General features: G+C 47.8%; 1 protein-coding gene across 1 annotated transcript; it reads right to left on the reverse strand.

Moving 5' to 3' along the window:
* Window positions 1–9688: 9688 nt before the first annotated feature.
* On the reverse strand, window positions 9689–10207 carry LOC128947998 (olfactory receptor 14J1-like; the record flags this gene model as incomplete). The annotated part of the gene is made up of 1 exon (XM_054292551.1): window positions 9689–10207. A coding segment is annotated over exon 1 (519 nt), but the record flags the coding sequence as incomplete, so codon positions are not given.
* Window positions 10208–13802: the final 3595 nt, after the last annotated feature.

Below are 13802 nucleotides of genomic sequence, written 5' to 3' on the forward strand. Positions count from 1 at the left end.
CAAAAGAGACTACAAAACCCAACCAGAACAAAGCTAGCCACATCTATTAAAATCATGCTGTCAATCCCCTCCCCGCAACACAACTCAAACTAAAAACCTCTACAACCTACAACCCACACAAGATAATCCTTCAAGTAAAATTAAACACAAAAAACCCAGAAACCAATCATAAAACCAATCCTAACACAACCCAACCACAACTTCCACCACAAGTTACTAGTGGGTCAGATATTAATCCTTTCAGTATTTCAATCCTCCCTTAAGTAAAAGAAAAAACAAAATATAAGCATATAAAAAACAAAAGGAAACCCTCAAAATCAGTAAAGAAGAAATTAAATCCCAAATAAAAACAGAAGAAAAAACCCTTTATCTTAAAACTAAAATCCTCTTATAAACTACAAAGAAAAACCACTTTTTTTTTTTATAACACATAAAACTATAAAAAAATTAAATATTCAAAATGTTATGTTTGCCCATGTCGTGGTTGGATTCAGTGTCAATTGGAGATTGCACATATTCATTTATGAACAGGAAAAAACCCTAAACAGGACTTAAAAAATCTTTTCTCACTGTCGTTTTAAATATCATGTATTTACTTTGAACACTCCACTAACATCTGTCAAATTAACCATAAAATATTTGGATGCTTAAATCAAATTATTCCCTGAGGCTTGGCTTATTCAGGTGTTCTGAATGTTAATATGCCCTGGGCCACTGAATTCCTGAACTGAGGAGCTGAAGGTTGAACAAGTGATTTGTAAAATTAAATCAAGTTATTCCCAGAGGCTTGGCTTTTAAGGTGTTCTGAATCTTAATGAGTCCTGGGACACTGAATTCCTGCACTGAAGAGCTGAAGGCTGAACAAGCCTCTGCAGCAGGAAAATTCAGCAGCAGCCTCCAAGGTGCTGAGGATGTCAGCAGCCCCCACTGAGGCCATCCCTGCCCAGAGACCGTGGGGGAATGGGCAGACAAGGAGAGTGTCCCTGGGGCTGAGGCAGCACAACTCAGAGGCACTAGCGGCTCCAGCTGGGCAATGGAGCGTGGAATGTGGCTGGGAAAGCCCTGCCTGGGCTGGGCCAAGCAGAACAGAGGAGCCCTGACTCCCATCCCCCAAACAATTCTCTCAAACAAGAAGACATTTAAAAGGAATTACAATTGTTAGTGTACCCTGAGTTGTACTCCCTGGAGAAATACCAACGAGGGATTCTCAGGAGCTCAAAAGAACAAAACAGCCGTTATTGGGATCTTTAGAAAATCAGAGAAACTTTGGCAAAAAGTTTATTATGACATAGTAGTGGTTTTGGTTTGTTAATTTAAGTTTTTTCTAATCTTGAAATTTCTTAATTAATGTATTGATGAGTGTGGTGGTTTTTAGTGTTGGTTAATTATTTATGTGTTTATTTTGTCGTGAGATAGGATTACGGGAAAGATAAAGTAAGCCTAACATTTATAAAGGGTATAAAGAAAATTTTATTTAAAGTAAATTGAAAAATAAAAAAGTAGGTAGAATTAAAATAAACCCTTTTTGAACACTTTTTTTTTTCTTTATAACTTTTTATTTTTACTGACAATGTAAAGAAAGTAAATTTAAAATTTCTAGTTAGTTTACCGTTTCTAGAATAGTCTTGTTTTAGTTTGCATAGGGAGAGAAGTTTTTCTTGTTAAGCTTATGGAGTTTTTTTGCAAGAGGAAAAAACAGGTTTTTTGTGGTTCTTAATTTTTTCATGGATAACAGTTCCTGGGAAACTTTGTTATTGTGAAGATGTTTTTATTGCTACAAGCTTTTTTACAGCTTGTTGGTGGGCCATGTCGACTTATGGGATATTGTTTTAAAGATGAAATGTTTAGAGGTAAAATTTTTTCTTGTTTAAAGGTAAAAGTTTTTATTATTTACTTTTAAAATTATTTTTATCCCTGGGAATAGAGATCTTTTCTTAGGGATACTGGATTACTTTTTTTTTTCTTGTTTAAACTTCTTATGAAATTATACTTCTTTTAGCATTTGTTTATTTTAATATGGAAGTTTTTGTTTCATATTATTTTGTGTAGTAAATAAGTATGATTCGTGGTGACAAAATTGAAACAGTAATCGATATTGATACAGTAATTAATATTTGGAAATAATAAACCAGTTAAAAGATGTAATGCCAAGAAAGAAAGGGAGAGGAGGGGTTCCACCCCTCACCCTTTTCACCCAGATGTTCAAGGACAGGAAAAAGCAAGACATAACAGTTAATAAAAATGAACAGAAAGAAGGGAAAATCTGGTTGGGTCCCAGGAAAATGTGAGTTATAAGAGATTTATTGCTTTGATGCTTAAATATAATATTATGTTAGTCTTGGCTAACATTATACTAGCTTGGTGAGCATGTGTAACCTAAGGGTGAGTTGAAGGACATTGAAGAAGACAAGAGGCCCTCATCAAAAACAACCCTCAAAGACTTATGTGACCACCAGAACAAATGGTGGAGCATGCGCAGTAAAGGTGGTGATGAGGGCAGATGTAGAAGTGTGATGAACAGAAAATGGGAGGAGATGGCATTGACACATGGCATATAAGGGGAGAATCTTCACTTGGCAAGCTTGTACATGAGGTGGCAAGGGTCCCTGGACTCCGTACCCCGCAGTTAACTTTTTCTTATGCTCTATTATTGAAACCAAATTATCCCTTATATTTAATCGAATTATATTGTCAATATTTCAAGTGTATCCGATTTTATATATTTTCTAAACTATTCAATTAAAATTGCTGCTACCTCAAATATTGTTTGGTTTTTTTAATGATGGGATAATTGGGCTGTTATGGTTTAAGGCCTGGCAAAGCCAGAGCCCCCATAAATATACCTTTTACCTGATATCTGCTGTGAGATGTGGCCAGGAAATAAGCAAAGCAGGCTCCAACTTAAACATAAAGGGAAGTTTATTAACTAAACTACACACAATATTACTAAACTACACACACACACACAGGAAAAAAACAAGGAGAATGAAAACTACACAGAAACACTTCCTTATCCTCCTCCCACCAAATTCCCAAACACATTTACATTTCCCAAAAATTATCCACACTCGGTCTGGCACCACCCTTTGAAAAAAAAATCAAGTCTTCAGCTCATAAGGGATAGACGGAGTCCTTCCTTGTGCCACGGACTTCTTGTCACAATCAGCAATCCACCCGGTATCTTGCTATCTCGTGACATCTCCTTTCCATGCCAAGGTGCTCTCACCACCTGGCATGGGATGGGGCAGGGGCCTGCCTTCAGGGCCTTTTAAGAATGCCTCGTCTCGTTCCAAGTAGAGTACAGTCACATCCCTGGGACCTCTGTCCCCCCCCATGTCTTCTATACCCCCTGGGGCCGAGGGGTCTCAAAACCAAACTCTCTTGACGCCGAGCCTCCGCTTCCCCCTGCAATACAGCCTCTGCCTCACCAGGAAACAGTCCATGGAAATACAACAAAAAAGAGTCCAGCAAAAACTGCCACTCCATCTTCCTCCATTCCTTCAACATCTCTCTTCTCCCTTTGCCAGACCCTCCTTACTGGCCTGATTTTCTTCCTTCATCTTCCACTCCTGTCCCTTTCCCAGGAAAGGCAATGTTCTGCGAAGCCTTCATTCCCCAAAGGGTTAAAAGTTCTCCCAGGCGGCCGGACTGCCCGCTGCCCCCCCCTTTCTCCTCCCAGCCGTGCTGCCTGCTGGCACATGATATCAAGTTTCAAGATATACAGTTCGAGCACGGGCTGCATTCTCTGGGGGGGGGGGAATAAACTGGTCGCTCAAGGGTCTGCCACCCTTCCTCCCGGGCCTACCGTAAATGGGCCACGTGGCTCTCCCCTCCCCCAGCCCAGCCAGAAACTGGGCCGGGGGAGAGACTTCTTCACGCCGGAAATCCCAAGAGAACTCCGAAGGCCAAGAGCCCTGCTTTTAACCCCTTGGGTTCGTAGTCTCAAGAGGCGGATCCAAATGTCCCACTGGTCAAACTAAGTGCCCATCTTAAATTCCAATTACCCATTGGTAATCACAGCAAAACAAAATATCCCAGATGTCCCATTTCCGGTCAAACCACGACACGCCTCATGCAGTTTGAATAGATATGAATATCAAGACTGTTTATGGCTGACAATCAATCAGACTCTGTCCCTACCCCCACCCCACCATTTCCTCCATCCAAGCCCTGGCACTCAGAGCAGCCTCGTGCAAATCTGAGCTCCCTCCAGCCCAGGCTGCACCTGCAGCTTTCAGCTCCTTGGCTCCAACTCCCACCTGCTTTCCTTGGAGAAGGAACTGCCCGAGACACAGAGAGATGTTCTTTTCTTGTCAGCCAGCAAAGGCAAGGGAAGGCACAGCTCCATCAAATGCAGAAATCATTCTTCTCCCTGGCTCTGCCCTGCCTCTGATCCCCACAGCCTGTCCAGTTTCCTTCATCCCTGCATTGCCAGGGACTTCCTGGAACAAGGGAGCTCTGCTCTGGCTACAGAGGGAGGTGCAAGTGCCACCACTGGGGTGGGAACCACAATTCATCAGGTTTGTGTCCTTTGGGGGTCAGGAACTGGTGAGACTCAGAGGCACAGAATGTTTCTCTTCATGGCCAACAGATCATAGTTGAACAGGATACAATTCAATAACCATCACAGCTCTTCCTTGAGCAATGTGCAACATCCCAGCAGTATCTGATGAGTCCACCATCCCCAAGTGATTTCCATACTAAAATTATTTAGACAAACATGGTTCTATGATCGATGTAAACACAATTAAGTTCTTGTATCTGGATGCCCATCCTGGAGTGGGTGTAAAACAGCTCAAACAATTCCTGATTTGCAAAGCTGTCAGTGGGGGATGGAGAAAGGGAGGTCAGGCAGCTTTTGGTGGTGAGGAAATGCTGAAACCAGCCTGACTCATTTAACCTCTTCCTGTCCTGGCTGATCTCCCCTCTTTCCCCTCCTACCCATTGGCTTTTGTCTCCCACCAGCCCTCTGTGAAGAGCCTGGCTCTGTGTTCTCCATCCCCTCCTGGCTGGCACTGCCAGGCTGGCATGCGGAGCCCCTCAGCCTTCCCTGCTCCAGGCTGGACAAACCCAGCTCCCTCAGCCTCTGCTCACAGCCCAAGGGCTCCAGCCCCACCTTGGAGGCCCTTCCCAGACCCTGCTCCAGCTGCCAGACATCTTTCCTGCCCTGGGGAACCCAAAATAGGTCTCAGTGACCTGGATAATCCATGTCCTTGGTGTCCTGGTCACACAGCCCTGGCCCCTTGTCCCCTGTCAGGCTCTGGGGTGGATCCTGTGGAACATCCTTTGGTGGAGGCTGTGGGTCCAGGTGGGCTGGGGGGATCCCGGGGGACAGGGACCCTGCTGGGCATGAAGAGCATTGGACTTGTTGGGAGAAACTGTGAGGGGGAGCTGGGGTGGAGTGACCAACCCAGTGACCTGACACAGCCCTGCTGGGATGCAACACAGCCCCTCTGGGATGTCACAGCCTGCTCTGTGATGTCACAGCTGGCTCTGTGATGTCACAGAGGGTCTCTATGATGCTGTAGCTTCTCCATGACCTCACATAACCCACTCTGTGACCTCATGTTACCAGATGATAAATTGCACCAGGTGAGCTGACACCAGGAGCTTGTTCTTCAAAACCCCAGGCCTATGGTTGTTCTTCAAAAACCCCAGGCCAATGCCCAATGTGTGACAAGGGGAACTAGAAGTTCAGTAGCCTCAGTTTCCTGCAGGCTCAGCCAGGCCCACTGGAACAATGGGGTCCACGAGCACCAGGGACCACCAGAGAGACGCCCAGGGCAGAAGAACACATGGGTGAAGGGCAGGGAAAATATGTTAATGATTTTGGGGAAATGATTATCATATATATGTTTAGTCCAGGACATTCAATGAATATGTGTGCAAAATACAGAAATGAGACAGAAACTTTCCTGTGCTTAGCATGCAGGGCTTTGGGAGGAGCTATCACCAGTGCATCTGGCTGATTAAAGAACGCTGCTTCTTAATGCTACACTGGGGTTAAGGAGTTTTCTGTTTCACCAAATTTTTCGTAACACTCCCATTGCCAAGGAAAGCTCTGTCTGCTGCTGTTCACAAACAGAGAAGGGCTGGTGGCAGATGTGGGGCTCGGAGGCTGCCTGGGGCACAGTGACCATGAAATAATGAAGTTGTCATAGTTCTATGAAAGAAGGAGGGGCAGCAACAAAATTTCTCCACTGGAATTAGGAAGGGCAGACTTTGGCTTATTTAGGATGCAGATATGGGGAGTACTGAAGTGGGTCATGATTTTTTGAAGGGAAGCTGCCTTAAAAACAAAGGGGTCCAGGAAGGATGGACACATTTCAAGGAAGTAATCTTAAGGGGGAAGGAGTAGCCTGTCCCAGTGTGACAAAAGATGAGCTAGTGAGGAAAATGACTGGCCAGGCTGGGCATGGAGCTTTTGTGGGAACTCAAGGGAAAAAAGGACTGGCACTGCAGGAAGTGTTTAAGGATGTCTTTTGGTTATCAGAAAAAACATCAGAGCAGTGAAAGCTCAATCAAAACTTAACCTGACCTATCCTGTAAAAAAAAAAAAAAAAAAAGTTTGTATAAAAATGTTTTAGCAAAAGGAGGGAGAAGGAGAACCCCTACTCTTTATTGGATGCAGTGGAGGAGATAGTAACTACAGATAAGGAAATGGCTGAACTGCTTACCACCTTGTTTGTCTCAATTTTTAATACCAGGACAGGTTGTCCTCAGGACAAGTGTTCTTCTGAGCTGGCAGATGGGCACAGGGAGCAGAACAGCCTCCTGTAATCCAGGAGGAAGCAGTTGGTGACCTACTGAGCCACTCAGATGCTCACAGGTGTATGAGATTGGACGGAATCCATCCTAGGGGGATGAGGGAGCTGGTGGATGAGCTCCCCAGGCTGCTCTCCATCATTTACCATCAGTCCTGGCTCAGCAGGGAGGTCCCAGAGGACTGGAGGTGCCAGTGTGAGCCCATCCCCAAGAAGGGCTGGAAGGAGGAGCTGGGGAACTCCAGGCCTGTCAGCCTGACCTGGGTGCCCGGCAAGGTTATGGAACAGATCACCTTGAGTGCCATCCCAGGGCACCCACAGGATGGCCGAGGGGTCAGAGACAGCCAGCGTGGATTTAGGGGTGGCAGGTCCTGCCTGACCAACCTGGTCTCCTTTTATGACCAGGTGACCCACCCGGTGGATGCAGGAAAGGCTGTGGATGTTGTTTACCTGGACTTCAGCAAAGCCTTTGACATGGTCTCTGACAGCATTCCCTGGAAAAACTGCAGCCCACGGCTTGGGCGGGTTCCCTCCTCGCTGGGAGATTTAAGAGCTGGCTGGAGGCTGGGCCCAGAGAGTGGTGGGGATGGTGCTGCATCCAGATGGTGTCCAGGCACTGGTGGTGTCCCTCAGGGATCTGTCCTGGGCCGAGTCCTGTTTAATATCTTCACTAATGATCTGGGGGAGGGGATCGAGTCCAGCATTCACAAATTGCAGATGGCACCAGGCTGGGTGTGAGTGTGGATCTGCTGGAGAACAGGACAAGAAGACACAGCCTTAAGCTGCACCAGGGGAGGGTTAGGCTGGACAATAGGAAGTTCTTCAGAGAAAGGGTTAGTGGGCATTGGAATGGGCTGGCCAGGGGGGAGGTGTCCGAGTCACTGTCCCACTCCAGAGGCACTTAGTGGCATGGTCTGTGTGACAAGGGAGTATTAGGGCATTGGTTGGGCTTGATGATCCCAAAGGTCTTTTCCAGCCTATTTGATTCTGTAATTTTGTGATAATTGGGACACTCTGGGGCCATTGTGACACTGCAGGGCCTTGCGGAACTAAGAGGACCATGGTGACACCGTGCAGCCCCACAGAACCAGGGGTCTATTGTGGTGCTGTGGGGCCAAATGGAGCCAGGGAGAGCACTGTGACACTTAGGGTCCTCGTGGAACCACAGAGGCCATTGTAACACTGCAGAGCCTTGTGTAACCAAGGGGTTTCACCATTTTGACACTGCAAAACCAAGGAGACCATTGGAAGACTCCAGGGCCCAGTGGAACCAAGGGGCTGTTCTGACACTGCGGGACGTCATGGAACCAAGGGGACATTGTGACACTGCAGGATCCTGTGTAACCAAGGGGCCACTGTGACACGAGGGAGCCTCAAGGAATCTGGAAGAATGTTGTGACACTTTATGGCCTCATGGAAACAAGGAGTCCATTGTGTCACTGAGGAGACTTGTGGAACCACAGAGACCATGGTGACAGTGTGGGACCTCATGTCACCATGGGGCCATTGTGACACCATGGGGCCCCATGGAACCAAGGGGCCACTTTGAAACTGCATCACCAATAACAAGATTGTGACACTGTGAAGCCTCATGGAACCAAGGAGACCATTGTCACATTTTGGGGCCCCATGGAACCAAGGAGACCAGTGTGACAGTGCAGGGCCTGGTGTGACCAAGAGGCCAATGTGACACTGAGGGGTCCCATGGAACCAAGGACATATTTGCAGATGACACCAAGCTGGATGTGAGTGTTGATCTGTGGGAGCATAGGAGGGCCCTGGACAGGCTAGATACAGGGCCCAAATCCAACAAGGTGAGGTTTAACAAGTCAAAGTGCTGGGTCCTGCACTTTGGCCACAGTGCTACAGGCTGGGGATAGAGTGGCTGGACAGCAGCCAGGCAGAAAGGGACCTGCAGGGACTGATGGACAGCAGACTGGACATGAGCTAGCAGGGTGCCCAGGTGGCCAAGCAGGCAAATGGCTCCTGGCCTGGATCAGGAATGGTGTGGCCAGCAGGAGCAGAGCTGCTGTACTCAGCTCTGATCTGCCCCCAGCTCTGCACACAGACATTGCTGCTGCAGCTCCACAGAAGGCAACAAAAGGGCATCTCTGAAGAAAACTTTCCTGGGACATCCTTTAGTCCTATTAAAGCCACCAAGAGTGCAGCTCCTCATTGACACAGCCAGTGGCTCCAGGGAAGGCGGAGAAAAACAAAATGAGAAATGGCAAAACAATGGGTTTTTTTTATGGACAATACTGAAAAACTAAAACACAGGGGAAAAAAGAACAAAGCCAAAAGAACAATCAAAGATCATTTATATTACAAATTATTTATATTACAAATTAATTCTATTACTTTGCCTGTCGTTGCCGCAGCCCTGGCACTGCCACCCCCAGGACTGTGCCCAGCCTTGAGAGCACTCAGGCCTTGGAGCAACACCAGGGCCACCAGGGCAGCAGGGCAGGGCCATGGCAGCAGCAGTGGCAACACCAAGTGCTGCTGCTGCTGCTGGGCACAACTGCTGGGCCAGCACTGATCTGCCCCCAGCTCTGCACACAGACATTGCTGCTGCAGCTCCAGAGAAGGCAACAAAGGGGCATCTCTGCAGAAAACTTGGCTGGGAGATCCTTTGCATCCTTTAAAGGCACCAAGAGCGCAGCCCCTCATTGAGAGAGTCTGTGGCCATAGGGAATGTGGAGAGAAACAAAATGAGAAATGGCACAAGGAATGGCTTTACTTTGTTGACAATATGAAAAAATTAAAACAAAGGAAACAGATCTCCAAAATGAAACCATCAATAAGTATCAAAAATGTGTTTTATTACAAGTGATTTGAAGTAATTGACCAGCAGCTTAATGTTCCTGAAAGCATCCAGTCATCAGTGTCCACACTGCAGCCTTCAGCTCCTGATTCCTCAGGCTGTAGATGAGGGGATTCAGGGCTGGAGGCACCACCGAGTACAGAACTGACAGGGCCAGATCCAGGGATGGGGAGGAGATGGAGGGGGGCTTCAGGTAAGCAAATGCTGAAGTGCTGACAAACAGGGAAACCACAGCCAAGTGAGGGAGGCAGGTGGAAAAGGCTTTGTGCCGTCCCTGCTCAGAGGGGATCCTCAGCACAGCCCTGAAAATCTGTACATAGGTAACAACAATGAACACAAAAGAACCAAATACCAAACACACACTAACTGCAAGAAGCCCAAGTTCCCTGAGGTAGGATTTGGAGCAGGCAAGCTTGAGGATTTGTGGGATTTCACAGAAGAACTGGCCCAGGGCATTGCCATGGCACAGGGGCAGGGAAAATGTATTGGCCATGTGCAGCAGTGAATAGAGAAAGGCACCGGCCCAGGCAGCTGCTGCCATGTGGGCGCAAGCTCTGCTGCTCAGGAGGGTCCCATAGTGCAGGGGTTTGCAGATGGACACATAGCGGTCATAGCACATGATGGTCAGGAGGAAATACTCTGTTCCAATGAAGAACAGAAAGAAAAATAGCTGTGCAGCACATCCTGTGTAGGAGATGTCCCTGGTGTCCCAGAGGGAATTGTGCATGGCTTTGGGGACCGTGGTGCAGATGGAGCCCAGGTCAGCCAGGGCCAGGTTGAGCAGGAAGAAGAACATGGGCGTGTGCAGGTGGTGGCCGCAGGCTACGGCGCTGATGATGAGGCCGTTGCCCAGGAGGGCAGCCAGGGAGATGCCCAGCAAGAGGCAGAAGTGCAGGAGCTGCAGCTGCCATGTGTCTGCCAATGCCAGCAGGAGGAAGTGCCTGATGGAGCTGCTGTTGGACATTTGCTGGGGCTGGACATGGGGACCTGTTCATGGAGAAAAGGACAGTGAAGAGTTAGAAGAGATATCTGTAATCAAAATCAAAGAAAAAAAACCCCATATACCCTCCCCTGAAATACACACAGAAACATTTCTGTATTTAAGAGTTCTGTGGTTTTCTTTTTAAGCTCCCCCCATGTCTCTCCTGGTATTCTTGGATATCAAACCCTCAGTATTTCTGCTGCCCTCTGGTAGAACAGAGTGAGTTCCCTGATGCAAGCTGATGAGTGGAGCGTGAGGGGAGATGGTCTGTCATGTTATTCTCTTTGGAGTTTCTCTGAGCTTTAACCATCCTCAGGTGAAGGATTATCACTTTCTTATGCTGCCCATAAAATATCACCAGGTACTGCTGAGAGCAGATGGATCCACCACAGCCCAGCTTCACACTTGTAGCCAAGGACTCATGTTGCTCATTTCACCAACCCAGCAGCATTTTCCGTGTCACAACACTTCTGCCTTTCCCCATTAATCTTATAACTCAGAGATGCTCTCGGACAGGTTTGCATACAGGATTGAAGCTCCCAGCTTGGACTGAAATCTCAGGGAGACTTCCAAGTGTCCTTATGATGGCATTGGATGAAGGGAGATGCAGCTCCTTCCCTGGCTGTACTGACAGCATTGCCCAGAGCCGGGCACTGGGGACAGCGTCACCCTGAGCCAGCTGTGCCCCCTCCAGGCTGGGCAGCTGCTCCCAGCCCTGTGCTTTGCAGAGGGAACTGGGCCTGGGGCTGCAGAGCTGCCCCACGGCTCTGCTGCAGCTCTGCCAGCACAGGAGGGGCTGCACGCCTTGGAGCCCCAGCACTGAGGGCAGAGGCTTGGCTGGGGCACAGGAGGGAGGGGGCTTGTTCAGAGGGAGGAGCTGCACTGAAGGGGCTCCTGTGAAGATCTCTAAACTCTCCCTGCCACATCATTGCTGGGTCTTGTTTTCTCTTATTGCCTGACCTTCTCTCTGCTTCCAGGAGATTTTCCTTCCCGCAGGTGTTTCCCTGTGCCTGATCTCTCCCTGCAAGCACTCACAGACCACAAATCTCTGTGCACTCTCCTTGGACTGACAGAACCCTGGCTGTTTGCAGGGCGCTGGCGGGGGCAGGTTCTGTTTGCAGCTTGGAGAAAGGACAGATCAGACTGAGCCTGATGGTTAAGAGCAAAAGTGATGCTTGTGCTGTCCATGGGCAGAGTGGCTGAAAGCACATTAGGGATCTCCTGTGAACCTATTGATCACTAATAGGAACAGTTCGAATGTCTCAGACACTATTCAAAATTCATAATCAGCCGTTAATATTTGTACCCCCTTCCCTGCCATCAACCAGTAGTATGAAATGGAATACAAAATCTTTGGAAATTTCCACATACTTATCAAAATTCTTGTCTTGGAAATACTCCATGACTGATCAGAACCCCTAAGCATGTCAGAGCTTCATGAGCATTTCACCTCCCCTGCACCAGAAATACTCAGAGTTGTACTCACAGAGTCTGTAGGCATTGGGATGTTCCAGCTGCAGGAGATGGCTGCAGGAGCTGCAGCTGCATTGTCCTGCAGCCAGAGGTTCCTGTGCCAAGGGCTGGCAATGATTCTGCCCCAGGCACTTTGCAGCACCTTCCCAGCCCTGACTGATTGAAGCTCTTTGTGCCTCTGTGCTGTGCCCGGGTGGCTGCAGGCAGTGCCCCAGCCCTGCTGGGCTGGCAGAACAGCTGCTCATCAAGAGAAATGTGCTTTTGAAGCTCTTCTTGGTTCTACAGCTCTACAGGAGCTGCCTCTGGGCCAGGAGCCCAGCCCAGCTCAGCAGCACAGACACAGAACAAGGACTTTAATGAGCCTCTGGGGCTTTGTGCTCAGGCCCTGAATATCAGTCCCTGAGAAGGAGCAGAAGAAACCTCTCCAGAACTCCAAGTCAGAATCCAACTCCAAAGTTTCTTTAAGTTTTAATGGGTCCCACTGAGTGAGACGACAGAGACTGTGTCTCCAGGCCCCAGGCAGAGGAGAGAACTGGAGGCAGTGATGACAGGTGGGGACAAAGAGAAGCCAAGTCTTGGTGCCCTGCGGCACAGCAGCAGGGTCTGTGCCACCAAGGACTTGGAGGAGACACCTTGTCCTGAGGCTCTGGGGCCTCCTGGCACAGCCCCAGCAAGGCTGGGCACTGTCAGCCCCTTGTCCTGCCATCAGCATCTCCCCCTAGCCCACCTCCCAGTGGCCTCAATGATCTGCTGGAAGGATTCCCTGGGGAGTCTTGGTCAGAAATGGCCCTAGGGGCTCCTTAATGGTCACAGAGTTTTTCAAAGGACTTTGGGTTTGGCTTTTGCCTTGGAGTCTCTGAGAGGTTTATTGCAAACATGGCCTCCAAATATCTGCTTTTAATGAGTCCCCTGAGAGCCTTTGTCAGTAACAACACTCAGTGGGCTCATTAATGCCTCAAGGTACTTCAGGTATTTTAAGGTACTTGGTGTTTCACTTTTAATACAAACTCAATGAGAAGTTTCTGCAATCATGGCCCCAGTCTTCTGCTTTAATGAGTCCCTTGAGAACTCTGTACTGATATTCAGTGGGGCCTCATCAATGATTTGAAATACTCAAGGTTTTTAAGGTACTTTGGAATTTCTTTTCCACACTGAATCTCTGAGAGCATTTAGTGCCATCCTGGCCTCCAATTCACTCCTCCAAGGAGTCCAGGAGGAGCCTGCATTGGGGATGGACCTCAGTGGGACCCATTCATGCTTTGAGACACTTTGAGTGTTTCCTCTGACTTTGACATCTGGAAAGGTTTGTGCAATCTCCTCTCATGCCCTGAGGTTCCAGGGCTCACCTCCAAATGCACCACAGGGCTCATTAGGATCAAACAAGTCCTGACAAACCATGGCTCTTCCTTGATTTCCCTCTGCTCTCATGCAGTTCATCAGGCAGTTCTCTGTAGTGCTTTTAGTTCACCAATATGAGATTTCTTAGCCAATGCATCAATTAGTGTGGTGGGTTCAGTGTTGGCTAATTAACCTGTGCACTCACTAGAATATTCTTACTGATATTCTGCTGTGAGATCGAATTAGGAGAAAGGCAAAGTGGGCTCAAAACTTTAAAAGGGTATAAAGAAAAGATTATTAATAGTAACTCAAAGAAAGAGAAATAAAAATCAGAACAAAACTTTTAGAATACTTCTCCTCTCTCATAAACCTTTTCTTTGTTACTGACAATGTAATGAGACAAAACCTAAAGGTTTCAGTC

The sequence above is a fragment of the Melozone crissalis genome, unplaced genomic scaffold (genome assembly GCF_028551555.1).
Source record: "Melozone crissalis strain CALT ecotype California unplaced genomic scaffold, PUWL_Pcris_2 ptg000111l_1, whole genome shotgun sequence".
Lineage (NCBI taxonomy): Eukaryota > Metazoa > Chordata > Aves > Passeriformes > Passerellidae > Melozone > Melozone crissalis.